The 15,560-nt window shown below is 42.7% G+C and overlaps 1 protein-coding gene across 1 annotated transcript in view; it reads right to left on the bottom strand.

Annotated features, from left to right (window-relative positions):
* The window catches only part of kl (klotho), a 91,778-nt gene extending 81,133 nt beyond the window's left edge, over positions 1 to 10,645 (bottom strand). Inside the window, exon 1 of the mRNA XM_060826977.1 lies at positions 9,305 to 10,645. Coding sequence (XP_060682960.1) covers positions 9,305 to 10,015 — 711 coding nt within the window. The 5' untranslated portion in view covers positions 10,016 to 10,645. The remainder of the gene's footprint in view (positions 1 to 9,304) is intronic.
* Positions 10,646 to 15,560: the final 4,915 nt, after the last annotated feature.

The following is a 15,560-nucleotide window of genomic DNA, read 5'->3' as shown; positions in this document are numbered from 1 at the left end:
GCTGTGTTTTTTCCAGCGCCACACTTTTCGAACATGTCTTGCTCAGCCAATCCTGCCACATTTCTTAGCATAGCCCACACAATTCACTCCCTGTAAGATTCTGCATCTGGTGTTTAGTAAATGTGTTTTTCTTTATCATTTTGTGCTATAAACATCTTAAAATATGAAATCTTGACATGTCAATGTTTCAGCTATTAATGAGACTTGCAAATTTACTTCATTGGTTTCTACTGAGGTCATAATAAGTTATATAGTTATAGGTGTTAGTGAGTTTTGAGAAGATTTGTAGCTCAGGTTGGGGTTCTGGATGCAGGTTTGTTTGCTGAGCTGTAAGGTTTGTTTTCAGATGTTTTGTCACATTCCTTGGTACCCAAGGAAACCTAAACACATAAATAGAAAGCGGGCCATATCACCAGTGCTTCACCCAGAGGCTCACTGATGCTGTGACCTAGTATGGTGACGAAACTCCTGAAAACAAACCTTCCAGTTCAGCGAGCAAACCTACATCCATAGTTATAGGTAGCCAAATGTGAAGTTCTACAGAGGTCAACAGTCAAGGTATACAATTCTGGAAGCATGAAAATGCAGACGAACTGTGGGCACTGATGTCCATTGATTTCTACAGGCCCGAAGTCCTGGTATTGAAGTGTGCATATTCATCCACAGCAGATACCAGCAGCACAGCTCTCTGATGCTGCTCTGATATGACAGGAAAGCTGACCCTTTCACTGTATCCTTGAGAGAGGGTTATTCCTCATCCATCTCCTGCTGATCAGGCATCCCTCTGTGTGTATCTGCCTGAGGGAAGATCTCGTAATTTTCATTGAGCTTCTCTTCTGTTGTCTATCTGTACACTGAATAACTGGGTCTGTTATCTGGGAAGAGACAAAAAAAACTGCAGATGCTGGAATCCAGAATAGACAGGCAGGAGGCTGAAAGAACATAGCAGGCCAGGCAGCATCAGGAGGTGGAGAAATCAATGGCATGATATCTGGGAAGCTTTCAATGCAGTAGCCTGCTCAGCTTGGTCGACCTAGAAAATACTGCTGGGAGAAGACAACCTAAATTATCACCCAACACTTGTTCTATCAGCTGTCTCAGACTTCTCAATGCTAGGTCACTGGCTATGTTAGAAATATTTCCTGCTGCTTTCTCTCTTTATATTGCTAATGGAGTCTCAGTTTCAAAAGACAGTAGCTTCCCACTGTGCAGCTGCCTCAGCTGTGCTGCTGAACTCTTGACACAGCATGGGCCCTATGTGCCTTCCCAAGATTTCATTGCACCCATAGCAAATGGAATAATTGTCCTTTTGGCTTCCTGCTGCTGCCAAACAGTTAGCCATTGCTACTGAGAGTCCATCTCCAGTGAAAGCTCATGGAGGTAGAAATACATCAGCAGGCTGACCAGCGACGCACCTACCTAACCTCTACTCCCACATCCCCAAATCGGCTTCATTGGGCCAGGGAGATTCATTAATTCGGTTTCTCTCTCCACAGCTTTACCTTTTAAGTATTTACAGCATTTTCTGTTTTTTATTTCATTTCTGGCTTAAGAAGAAGTATTTTATTTTTGTGCAAGCATCCCATTTTCACTGAATAAAAAGTGAAAAAAAGAACTGGCAATGTAACTTAGACCTAATGTCCTATATTAGCCTGAACAGCAACCAGCCTGAACTAGGTAACTGAGCTCTGCGAAGCAATTTGTGCCTGTGTTCTCAGTATATAAAATCTTGAAAACAAACAACATTTGAGACTGAAAAATAACTGGCTTTGAAGGATAATTGATATTATAAGTTGGTACTAGGGTTATTAATTTATGCTGTGCTTTATGCTAAACTTCAGCTGAAGTCCATAACTCGCTTTCATTTCTTGGTTTGATCCATTCAGATTGCTATATTGCTTCAATAGATGACCACACCATAAACAACACCTATTTAAACACACTCTCGTAATATAAACTCACTTGAGTGGAAGCGGTTTGGCAAAGCAATTAATGATACCACTAAGCACATCATAAATCTCATGACTATGTACTCTGAAGGCAAAGAGTCGTCCTTGCACATGATTTCAATTTCAGCAAGCCATCAGCCCACGTTAAATGGAAAGTCAGACTCCACTGCAGATGGTGAATCCTTAAAAACAGCTTGGCTGACCTCGCACATGCATTTAGTGGGACTCTGAGCAACTTTTCTGAATTTCATAGGCAGTGTCAATGTCTGGCAGCATTGCAAGGCCTCAAGGCCACCCAGAACTATTAAACCTGACCAGAGAGACAGGAATAGTCATACTTGACAAGCCTCATTATGTCAACAAAATGCATGCCATTCTTAAGTACAGGACTATATTTGTTTCCATTGGATCTGCTACCCAGTGTGCTTGGGGAGCCTTGTTCAAAAGCAAAATTTAAAAGAAGCGTGCTGGACTTGAATATGAACAATGAGCTTAAAAAGTGTGGTGCTGGAAAAGCACAGCAGGTCAGGCAGCATCCAAGGAGCAGGAGAGCCGACATTTCCACCATATGCCCTTCATCAGGGATGTGAGGGTTCCCAAGGGGGCTGAGAAATAAATGGGAGGGGGGTGGACTTGTGAGAAGGTAGCTTGGAAGGCGATAGGTAGATGAAGGTGGGGGTGATGGTGATAGATCGAAGAGGAGGGTACAGCAGATAGATAGGAAGGAAGATGAACTGGTACGACAGTTCATGAGGGTGGTGCTGAGTTGGAAGTTTGGAACTGGGATAAGGTGGGCAGAGGGGAAATGAAAAAACTGGTGCAAACAACACTGGTGCCCTGGGATTGAAGGGTCCCAAAGCGGAAGCTGAGGCGTTCTTCCTCCAGGTGTCAGGTGGCTTGGATTTGATGGTGGACGAGGCCCAGGACTTGCGTGCCCTTGGTAGAGTGGGAGGGAGAGTTGAAGTGGTCAGCCACAGGGTGGTAGGGTTGCTGGGTGTGTGTGTCCTAGAGATTTCCATCATCTGCAGTCCTCACTTTCTTCTATGAACAATGAGCTGCTGGGTGATATATACAATGAGGTTTGGTCCTCATAGCTCATTCATCTGTATTTTATGGGTTGCCCAAATCACATGAAAATGATGTACTGTCTTACCTAGAAATAGTTTTGCACAGCAAGATTGGGTGAATTGCTACAAATAGTTATCAGCAAATTTTCCACAGCATTATGAAGAATTTCTTCACATTTGCAAAAACAACACAGAATGTCGATAATAGTATTACTCTGTGCTCATTTGACATTGCTTACCTATTCATCATCGTGCCACTCATAGAAGCCACAGACATTTGCACTGCAGCACTATATCGTGATGATATTGCCCCAGCATCATTGTATTGTCAGTATTCATTGAACTTATGAACTCAGCAACTTGTGCAACTGAGATTGGTTTAACAATACAATGTATACCCAAATAGATGTTGGTACCATGAGATAGCTACTAAGTCCAGTTTTCATAAACATCTTTGTAAGATTCCATGAGAAAAATATCTTCAGTGAACTGATGCCTAATTTTTTCTCTCTTGTATATTTCTGACACATAAATGACATGTTTACTCTATGTGCAGCAACACGTAAGAATACAAGTCTGCTCTCAAATTCATCTTTGAAATGGAGCATTCAAATGAGTTTCCTTTTCTTGATGTCCCAGTTGATAAATCAGCCCAGGGTTCTCTACATGAGAAGAACATGTTAGATGAGACAGGCACTCAGAGCGGGGAGCAGTCCAAGGGTTTGAATCAGCACAGAAGGAGAGTGCTTGGAGAGACTCAAAATAGCACAAGAGGACAGTCTGGGAGCTGCTTCCTGTTTTTCCAGTACTGAGGAAAAAAGCTGATTGGTGAGTACTAGTACGTTTTGCTACTATTCTAATCATAACAAATATATTTTTATAAAATTACAGTATGATAGATCAGCTTGTCTGAGTAGTACATATCCTGCAGTATGTATAAAGTAACAGAGACACCATGTATCCCAGCCAAACATATCTCCAAGATATGCTACTGGCTGAACAAGTCCTGAGTTCTGGGTTTTGGAACTTCAGCAATGCCTCAAGTCACAGTTTTGCACCTGCAACACAGAGGGCTACATGGGCAGCACATTTAGCGAGGCAGTCATACTGCAGGTTCAAGGTGCACTGACAGTGAAGGAATGACAGACCATTAAGTCAGCTAAACCCAGCATGCAGTGCAGGAGTCCCCTGAATCTATTGTGTTTGCATTGATATTCCATTTTTGATACTGGTGCAGCTAATGGTTCCTCAGGAGAGTGCAGCCAATGCCAAATTGAGGGCAGCACAGGGGACTCAGCTGTACGGTGAGGGTGCAAGTACAATGGAATAGTAATAATGATATACGATTTTGTAGTTGGGAATCAGATCGGCATTTCTATGGTTGTCAAAATGATTCCAGGATGATATGTTGCCTCTCTAATGCCAGTGTAAGGGAGTGGCTGCAGCATATTCTTCCAGGAGAGGGTGATCAGCCAGAGGATGTGGACCGTGTTGGCACAAATGACTTAGGTAAGAATGGGGGATGAGGCCCTGAAAGCAAATTGCAGGGAGCTGGTTTGAGACTGAAAATCAGAACCTCTAAAGCAGTAGTCGAAGGATTACTTCCAATCTGATCTCCTATTAGGTACAGAAATAGGAGAATTAAGTGATTGAACACATGGCCAGAATGCTGTTAAGACCTTAAGACTATAAGAAATCAGAACAGAAGAAAGCCACTCGGCCCCCTGAGCCTGCTCCATCACGCAATAGGATCATGACTGATCTGACATTCCTCAAGTCCACTTTCCTGCCCTCTCCTCATAACTCTTGATTCCCCTTACTGATCAAATATTTATCTATCTCAGCCTTAAATATGCACAAGGACTCTGGCCTATAGCTCTCTCTAGCAAGGAAGTATCTCCTCTGCATTTGCCTTGTCAAGCCGCTTTAGAATTCCATGTTTCAAACAGATCTCATTCACTTCTCATTCTTCTAAACTCCAATGAGTAGAGACCCAACCTGTTTAGCCTTTGTTCATGAAAAGCTCCTTCAATACCGGGAACATTCAAATGAACCTGGAAAGGTGCTGTACAAGGTTAGGAACAGATTTCTGAGCTATTGGTACTTGTTTGGAGAAGATGGAATGTCATAAGCCAGACGGTCTATACCTGAACAGGAGAGTATAAATATTTTTGTACAGAGATTTCCTAATGCCCAAATTCAAGTTGTTGCCATGAGATCCCCACGAAGTCTAGTGGAGAGGGCTTAAACAAAATTGGCAAAGGAATAGGAACATGATTCAGAGCTTGGAATTGTAGGTCAAAGCTTAACAAATGACTTTGAAAGATAGGAATCAGAGAATAAAAATCAAACATCACAGAAAATAAGTAGTATTAAAATATAAATATGTAAACGTAAGGAGTATTAAGAACAAATCAACGAGCTAAGGGGGCAGATAGACTTGTGTTATTGCTATAAAGAAATTTGGCATAGGATGTTGCATGAATGTTAATTAAACATCCTCACTATATCCAGGCAGGATAGAGAAGGGACGAAATAAAGATGGAAGTGTAGCATTATTACTTAAAGAATCAATCATGGCTGTAAAGGAGTAAAATATGTTGAATTGATGATTTGGAGATGCCAGTGTTGGACTGGGGTGTACAAAGTTAAAAATCACACAACACCAGGTTGTAGTCCAACAGGTTTAATTGGAAGCACACTAGCTTTCGGAGCACCGCTCCTTTAGCCACCTGATAAAGGAGCAGCACTCCAAACGTTAGTGTGCTTCCAATTAAACCTGTTGGACTATGACCTGGTGTTGTGTGATTTTTAATGTTGAATTGAAGTATCAAATCAGGTCGCATGTGTTGAGCTCAGAAACAAAACAAAAGAGGTAGCCACGTTGTTCACTGTGTTCTGTAAACTCACAAAAAGTGGGGAAGAGTTAGAGGAGCAAATATATAGGCAAATACATAAGTTAGAAAACAACAGAGAGACAATAGTTGGGGACTTCAACTATACAAGTATTTACCAGGGTATAAACAATGTGAAAGACACAGTGGGCACAAAATTCTTGAATTGTATTCAAAAGAACTTTATCAGCTAGCATGTAATAAGCCCAATGAGAGAGAGAGGGCAATTGTAGACTTATCCTTAGGAAATGGAAGTGGACAAAGAGGATGGAATATCAGTGGGTGATCATTTTAGAGATAATGATCATAATAAATCTAGATTCGACATCTTCATGGAATGGAACAAAGATAGAACAAAACTGAAAGGAGTAAAACCATCATGCTGAAAGCATCTCTCTCCACAAATTTAGTCAGATCTGCTGAGTTTCTGTAGCACTTTCTGTTTACATTTTAGTAAAAATTCTAAACGAAGGAAGGCAAACTACAAAGCTGAGAGATCATCTGGTAAAAGTGGACTAATTACAGCTACTTGTAGAGAAGTCAGTGGCAAATCCGTGGAAGGAATTCAAAAGCGAGATTACATGGGCACTGTGTAAATATATCCTCACAAAGTAGAGGGATTGCAATGCTAAATTTTCTGGTTACCAAGAAGTATATAGGGTTAAAAAAAACTACAATTTGTGACAATCTCAAAAATGTAATTCTTTAGAAAGATCAGAGGAAGTACAAGGGTGAAGAGAAAAAGGATATTAAGAATGCAAAGAGAGGATGTGAAAAATTATTAGTTGATAAAATTAAAGAAAATGCCAAGATGCTTGATCAGCTCATTAAGAACACAAGGATGACTAAAGAAGACATTAGGTCTGTCAGAGATATACATGGTAATTTGTGCATAAATGCAGAAGATAAGAAAGTATTTGGCCCCTGTCTTCAGAAAGGAGAGAGCCCTCTTTGCAGGCAGAAAGAATGCATACATACACTGCACCTTTTTCAACTCAACAAAGCAAGCCATTCTCCAGTTTATTTCTCAGAGCAATGCCTTGCCCAATCAGAGACAACCTCCCTGGTTTAAAATTTAAACAAGATTTGGCAACTTCTTATCATCCAACTTTCTTTTTCACAGGGTGCAGGCTTTACTGGTTGGGCCAGCAAGTATTGCTCATAACTAGCTGCCCTTGAGAAGATGGTGATGGGGACGTGCCTTCTTGAATCACTGCAGTCCATTTGCTGTAGGTAGGCCCATACTTCTAGAGCTGATGCATTCTCCATGGTAATGCCTCTACCAATCTGAGTCCACGTGCCAATCAATTAGCACTCATACAATATAAAATGTGATTTTCCTTTGCTTGGATATTTTTTTCAGAATTGTGCTGGTGAGTGCAAGAGGAGAAGTTGTAAAAAAAGTGTCATTTTCAACCTGATGTTTTTCAGACAAATGATATCCAAACCGATGGATAAGTTAATTATACAGCTAGTGCTAGCACCTGGATAAACTACTGCTCAAGAACGGTTCATGATTCATTATGGATTTATGATTTATTTATTTATGACACAATTCTTTGATGTTGCAATCACTGTGAAATACCAGGCGAGGCAGTTACTTTCTTATAGAGGGGCCACAGCAGTGCCATAAAATTCACTGACAGGTTTAATGAACATTTATCTGCCTAAACGATTGTTTATCAGACCCTGATTCTTGAGGTGGTATGGCTGACACATGAAGAGAGTCTGGATTGGTTATGATTACAATCACTTAAGTTTCAAAGAATAAGGAGGGATCTGAAAGAAACCTATAAAATTTGAACAGAGGTGGACTAGGTAAACTCAGGAAAGATGTTCCTGATGAACTAGGGAGTCCAGAATCAGGGGTCATAGCTTAAGGATATGGCGTAGGACTGAGATGAGGAGAAATGTCTTCAGCCAGACAGTGGTGAACCTGTGGAGTTCTTTGCCACAGAAAGTGATTGAGAGCCAAAACATTGAATATTTTCAAGGAGGAATTAGATATATTTCTTAGGGCTACATGGATTAAAGGATATGGGGAGAAAGTGGGAACTGGGCACTGGGTTGGGTGATCAGCAATGGCTATATTGAATGGTGGACCAGGCTTGAAGGGCCAACTGTTCTATTCCTGTTCCTGTATGTTTCTTTATGTGAGAGCGAAATTACTCTTCCATGAAAGTCTTCATGCCCTTCTTTTCATCCAAATAAAAACTTTGATATCCATCCTTTTCTTGATTACAGTTAAGTTGTTAATATATACAACTATCTATATTTGTTTATTCTCCTGACAATTCCTTGTTAAAATCTCCCTATGTCCATTGGAATGATTGTTTTCTGTAGTTTTCACATTTACAGTTTACATTTCTCTGCTTGAGGGTTTCTTTCCCGCCTGTGTAACCAAGGCATTCAAAAAAAAGGAACTGGATCATGAATTAAAAAGGGGGGGGTGGAGGGGATGCAGAACTAAGAGGAAAAGACGGGGACGTGGCAGAGTGAGCTGCTGTCCCGCAGAGCCAGCACAGATGTGAAGGACCGAATGGTTTACCTCTGTGTTATAGCAATTCTACTAGTCTCTAATTTTATCTCCACTAGCCAATGTCACATAACCACATTGCTTGATATATTCCGTTCAGACAAAGTCTCTTTTTTTAAAATCGTGTTGAGGTTAACAAGGACAGTGGAGTTTTCCTCCTCTCTCTACAAGAATCTCAGGGAGTCCCTCTCCCACTGCAACTCCCAGGTCATTTCTTCTGCCCTGAAGCTCTTCAAATTCTACGCTGCTTTCTCCCCACCCCCACCCTTCTCTACCTTGTCTCTCCACGCTTCAGGCTCTCTGCCTTTATTCCTGATGAAGGGCTTTTTGCCCGAAACATCGATTTCGCTGCTCCTTGGATGCTGCCTGAACTGCTGTGCTCTTCCAGCACCACTAATCCAGAAGGACAGTGACAAGTCTGCACGATCCCATGTCGTCATGTAGCTTTGCTTTGTGAAAAGTGTAACTGTTTACAAAGTATCATTGAGCTAAACTCGATCACACGGGATTTATGCAAATCTTCAAAACTTTCCTTCTCTTCACCAAAGTTCGGTTGAACATATCTGAGCTGTCATTTTCTTTTTAAAAACTCTTCTACTTATGATCACAATTTGAAAAAAATGATAAAACACAACAATTTGTCCAAACACTTAGTTCCTCTGTACCAGGGGCTCTTTCAATGTTTAGTTTAATAGAGTTTTAACTCGAGAGAAAGTTGACTTCCTTTTTGTGGTCAACTTTTCTTCCATTCAGCCCTCGTTCTAGAAGGTTTTGTTATCCCCAGTTAAACCAGGTTGCTCCCAGAGCTATATCGGATACAGGTCGCAAGGCATCGTTCAGTATCATGGAACGTCTTACCTTAATCAGATTATGTGCCACTGTGTAGGGTACATGTGGGGTTCCCCTGATACCAGGAGCAAGCTTTCCCGTGCCATATCCGTGCCAAGCCAGGGCGTAAGGGTTGTCGATAGTGATCCAATACTTCACCTGGTGCCCGAAAGACTCGAAACAAAACCAGGCGTATTCACTGAAGCGCTCTACCAAGGTTTCGTTAATCCAGCCTCCATAGCTGTCCTGGAGAGCCTGAGGCAGGTCCCAATGGTACAAAGTCACTATGGGCTCAACGCCTATATCTCGGAGTCTCTGAATGAAGTGTGAGTAAAATCTGAGCCCAACTTCATTGCGGCTTGAGAGCAGGCCATCTGGGAAGATCCTGGCCCAGGCGATGGAGAAGCGGTAATGTGTGACACCCAAAGTTTGGATGGCGGAAATATCCCTCTCTATGTTATTGTAACTGTCACTGGCCACATCCCCGTTGACACTGAGCTGTTTGTGGGTGAAGGTGTCCCAGACGGACGCTCCTCTTCCATCCTGCTGCCAGGCCCCTTCTGTCTGGTAAGCTGATGTGCCCACAGACCAGATGAAGCCCTCAGGGAAGGTATCATGTAGGAACAGGTTGTCCTCCGGGTAAGGCAGGCTGGCAAACCTCGCCCAGGTCCCATCCCCTGCCCCATTCAGAGAGACGAGGGATGGCCAGAGAAAGAGCAGGGAGAGCGCTAGTGGCTTCATGCTGTTGCCCGCTGCCTGGTAGACATGTCCTGCTCAGTGCTGTGGTCTAGAGGCTGCCTGGCAAAGGGAGGCGATGTGCTCTTTGCTGTGACATACACACAGCATGCCCGCATTACACTCACACAGGTTTGTCGTAAGGCTCAACATAACACCGGCCCCTCCATCCAGGACATCTATTAATAATTACCCACTGGACTGTTCCTGTGGGGCCAGAGAAAAAAGCGAGACCCACCGAGACACTCAGAGAGAGAGAGAGAGAGAGAACAACCCAAGTGATAACCGGTCACTAAATACCCTGAAGAGTTTGACTAATTCCGGAGACGCATCAGACCTTTTTCCCAGTTTGTGTCCTTCTTGCTGTCCTTAGGTATATGTTCACAGACCGGAGATTGACTGCAGGCAGCGGCGGAGAGTCCGTCTCACCTTCTACCTGCGACTTCCGTGCGTCATGTAACTTTCCAAAATTCTGACAGAAAGTGACGGGTGTAGCTTAGTGCAGGTTTCAGTCAGAGCAGAGCGAGCTGCCTGCTGTCAGGGTTTTAGAGAGAGAGAAAAACCTGTGACAGATCGCAGCAATCGATCAGGAAACTTTAGCGACTGTTGGTGGTGAACGAATTCCCCTTTCCCGCGTCCCGGGCACTGTCCTGTTGACACCTCCCCAGGGCCCCTCCTCTGCCGCTGCCTCGAGTGTTTCTTTTTCCTCTGACTGCGGGACTGGAAAGTTTCCCCTCAGTTGTGATGTGAAGAAGTGAGTGCGGGCGAACTGCACCGAGTGTTCACAAGTTCTTCCAGGAGGAAAGAGAGAGCGCGGGAGACGGCCACGAATGATTGCAGCTGCCTGTTAATGATTACTCTGATCCAACCCAGTGCCTTGTTGACATTTAAATACCTCCTTACCACTCCGGGTTCAATGCCGCTCGACCACGAAATGAAGGATCTACATCATATATTCAAACCAAATTCGTCTTTCGGATAGAAGTACAACGCTCCCAGCTTCATCTGCGGTGAAGAAAATTAAAGATCATTTTCACTGGAGTTAAATGTGTGGCTATTTATGATTGTTTTTCCTTTCATCTTCCATCTCAGCACCTTGCTCCTGGAGGAACGCTGTCTCTTTTTTCTTCACTGCATCAATTGTATATGATAGAAATGACAAAGCTTTAATTCCTAATGAAGGGCTAATGCCCTAAACGTCGATTCTCCTGCTCCTCGGATGCTGCCTGGTCTGCTGTGTTTTTTTCCAGCGCCACACTTTCAACTCTGACCTCCACCATCTGCAGTCCTCACCTCCTCCAAATAAAAGCTACTCTTGACTTAGTCTGGAAGTCAAAGGTAGACTAGGTCAGCAGGAACAACATGCATAAACTCTGATTAAGGGGAGGGAGAACAATACCCAATGCCAGCCTCATCCTGACAGCCACCTATGTATGTGCCTGCATCAAGCTGTGCCAAGACCCTCAGTAGTCAACACCAAGTGTCACTATGTAATGAGGTTCTACCTATCCCCAATGTTACAAAGGTTTGGCCTGGCCCTGGCACCAGTGAACGCTCCAAGTAGTTGGACCATTCCATATCACCTGTCCCTTGTGGAAAAATTTACAAAAAAAACACCTTTGAGCGCAAGTCCATCAGGCAGTGGTCAGCACATAGTATCCTTGAGACCCTGTGGGAAAAAGATAGGGTGGATCCCATCATTGTTCCCTGAGTATATTCAAAGTCTCATCACCAGAACTTTCAAACAAGCACCGATATATAGCTTAGCTGGTGGTGAGAAGGGCACTACCTGTCATGCATGCCCGGTGTCTGTGTGCTGCAGCATGTTGTCCTTCAAGTAGCTGTACTAGTGAAGAGACTGTCATATATCTCCTGATGGAATGTGCCTTTTAAAGAAGGGTCAGGAGAGAGATGCACTGGCTTTTGTCAAAGTTCATCTCGCGTAGCTCCATAATGCAGGACTGTATACTCCACAGTCTGCTCCCCAGGATCTACATTGAGACAAACATTGACTGCGCCTGGAGCACCATCAACTCAGTGAAAGATGTTCTTTGGTCTGCCTGAAACTTGTAGGTCTTCCAATGCAAAGAGCTGAGTATTGCAGACTGGCACACTCCAAGGTCCAGGACTATGTGCTGAGGGATGCACTAATGCTTGTGTCAGCTGCTACCAATGCACAATGAAGAAAGACCTCTGGCTAAGATCTTTCTGCCCAAATTTAATGAGGGCGTGTTTAATTATGAGACCCTCTCATTCCCTCAATGTATGTGAATAGTGTCCTCAATGACTAAAAAAATGCCATTGGATTTTGCAACTGCAGGGAATGTCAAATTTCACTGTTTCAATTTCTTGATACGCAAACACTGTTCAGGACTGCTTCAGTATCTCTGAATATAGATAAAGCTATTTAATGAGTAGTGTACATTTGAACACATTTTTGCTTTTAAAAATTGACCATCCCTAATTGCTCTGAATAAGGTGGGAGTGAGTTGACTTCTTAAACTGCTGCCATCCATGTGGTGTAGGTAGACCCACAGTGCTATTAGGAAGGACAGTTGTCCAGCCAATTTTGAAGAAATAGCTATAAAGTTCCACATCAGGATGGTGTGTGACTTTGAGAGGAACTTGCAGGGTGATGTTTCCATTCAGCTGTTGTCCTTCCCTTCTCAGTGGCAAAAAAAACCGTGTGTTTGGAAGGAAAAACAAAAACAGAAATTGCTGGTAAAACAGATGCTACCAGTCCTGTTGAGTATTGTCAGCAGTTTCTGATTTTGTTTCTGATCACGAGTATCTGTAGCTCTTTGTTTTATTATGTGTGTTTGGAAAGTGCTGTCAATGGAACCTTGGTGAGTTGCTGCAGTATATTTTGTAGATGGTATACAGTGCTGTCAATTGTATAATGATCATGAAGATAATTAACATTTAAAGTGGTGGATGCAATGCCAGTCCAGAAGATTACTTTGGCCTGAAGGTTGTAGAACTTCTTGAGTGTTGTTGGAGCTGTCATCAAACTTCTGACTTGTGTCTTATAGGTAGTGGACAGGCTTTGAGGAGTCAGGAGCTGAATTCCCAGCCTCAGAATTATCTTCTTACCACAGTATTTATATCAGTCTTCTAGTTCAGCATCTGTCAATTGTAGCCCCCAGGATATTGATGGTGAGCAATTTAATGGTGGGAATGCCATCAGCATCAAGGTTAGATTCTCTCTTGGAGATAGCTTTTGCCTGGTGCACACACAGTGCAAACGTCATTTGCTACTTTTCAGGCCAGGCCTGAATGTCACCCAATTCTTGTTACATACTGGTATGGACTGCTTCAGTATTTGAGAAATACTGCCCTTAGCCTCATGTGCTACCCCTCAATTTTGAAGCTCTGCCCCTCTGAGCCTATGAGCTGTCACTGAGCTTGGTGAGTGTGATGGATTCTCCCTTGCTATTTTTGCAAATGTTTCCAATCCAATGACTTCACTGTTAGAGTCTGAGGCAGTACCTTTGAATGACCAGGACCTGACAACCTGTGATCTCCGTGCACTACACAATCCATTCATCAGGTAACAATTAGTTCCATCCAGAAGTATGAAATAGAACATAGAACATAGAACAATACAGCACAGAACAGGCCCTTCGGCCCACGATGTTGTGCCGAACATCTATCTTAGATTAAGCACCCATTTATGTACCTATCCAATTGCCGCTTAAAGGTCGCCAATGATTCTGACTCTACCACTCCCACGGGCAGCGCATTCCATGCCCCCACCACTCTCTGGGTAAAGAACCCACCCCTGACATCTCCCCTATACCTTCCACCCTTCACCTTAAATTTATGTCCCCATATATATATATATATATATATATAATTAATATTAAGTGTGCAGTAACATAGAGGTGCAATTTTTTTGTCCACTACCATTTCATGTTGTAAATATATAAATGACATAACGATAATTTAGATGAATGTGAAGTGCTGCATTTTGGAAGGTAATTCAGGGCAGGACTTATACACTTAATGATAAGGGGAGTGTTGCTGAACAAAGAGATGTTGGAGTGCAGGTTCATAGTTCCTTGAAAGTAGAGTCGTAGGTAGTCAAGACGTGTGAAGAAGGTTTTGGTATGGTCGCCTTTTTGGTTATGCATTGGGTGGAGGAGTTGGGAGGTCACATTGCAGCTGTAATCAGAACATTGGTTAGGCCACTTTTGGAATATTGTGTTCAATTCTGGTCTCCCTTCCAAAAGAAGGATATTGTGAAACTTGAAAGCATTCAGAAAAAATTTACAACGATGTTGCCAGGATTGGAGGGTTTGAGCCATAGAGAAAGGCTAAATAGGCTAAGGCTTTTCCCTGGAGTGTCGAAGGCTGAGCAGTGATCTTATAGAGGTTTATAAAATCAGAAGAGGCATGGATATGGTGAATAGCCAAGGTCTTTTCTCCAGGATAGGGGAGCTCACAATTAGACGGCATAGGTTTAGCTTGAAAGGGGCAAGATTCGAAAGGGACCTAAGCGCAACTTTTTCAGACAAAAAATGATGCATGGATGGAATGAACTGCCAGAGGAAGTGATGGAGGCCAGTACAATTACAACATTTAAAAGGCATCTGAATGGGTACAGGAATGGGGTTGGGGGTGGGGGGGGGGGGGGCGGGGTTTTAGAGGAATATGGGCCAAATGCTGGCAAATGGGACCAGATTAATTTAGGGTACCTGGTTGGCATGGACTAGTTCGACTGAAGGATCTGTTTCCATGCTGTACAGCTTTATGGCTCTATGACTAAATGCTCCTGCTATCGTGCACTATGTTTTCTTCATAGTTGATACCAACATACTCTACTCACATTCATCTACATAATTTACAGCATTTTCCTTTTATTCCAGTATGAAGGAACTTCTGTACATTTTAAATTGAGAATTGCCACAATTATTCACATGATTTCAAGTTAACAGATTATTTCTATACTCACAGACGGCTGGAAAATGGGAAGCCTTCAGATATGAGGTAACAAGAATCAAGAGAAAGTGTATTTCTGTTAGGGTGAAAGGGAAGGCTGGTAGGTATAGGGAATGCTGGATGACTAAAGAAACTGAGGGGTTAATTAAGAAAAAGAAGAAAGCATATGTCAGGTATAGACAGGATAGATCGAGTGAATCCTTAGAAGAGTATAAAGAAAGTAGGAATATACTTAAGAGTGAAATCAGGAGGACAAAATGGGGATATGAGATAGCTTTGGCAAATAGAATTAAGGAGAATCCAAAGGGTTTTTACAAATATATTAAGGATAAAAGGGTAACTAGGGAGAGAATAGGGCCCATCAAAGATCAGCAAGACGACCTTTGTGTGGAGCCACAGAAAATGGGGGACATACTAAATGAATATTTTGCATCAGTATTTACTGTGGAAAAGGGTATGGAAGATATAGACTGTAGGGAAATAGATGGTGACATCTTGCAAAATGTCCAGATTACAGAGGAGGAAGTGCTGGATGTCTTGAAATGATTAAAGGTGGATAAATCCCCAGGACCTGATCAGGTGTACCCGAGAACTCTGTGGGAAGCTAGAG

Source organism: Hemiscyllium ocellatum, chromosome 6 (assembly GCF_020745735.1).
Source record: "Hemiscyllium ocellatum isolate sHemOce1 chromosome 6, sHemOce1.pat.X.cur, whole genome shotgun sequence".
Taxonomy (NCBI): Eukaryota; Metazoa; Chordata; class Chondrichthyes; order Orectolobiformes; family Hemiscylliidae; genus Hemiscyllium; species Hemiscyllium ocellatum.
This window is presented reverse-complemented; position numbering and strand designations above follow the sequence as displayed.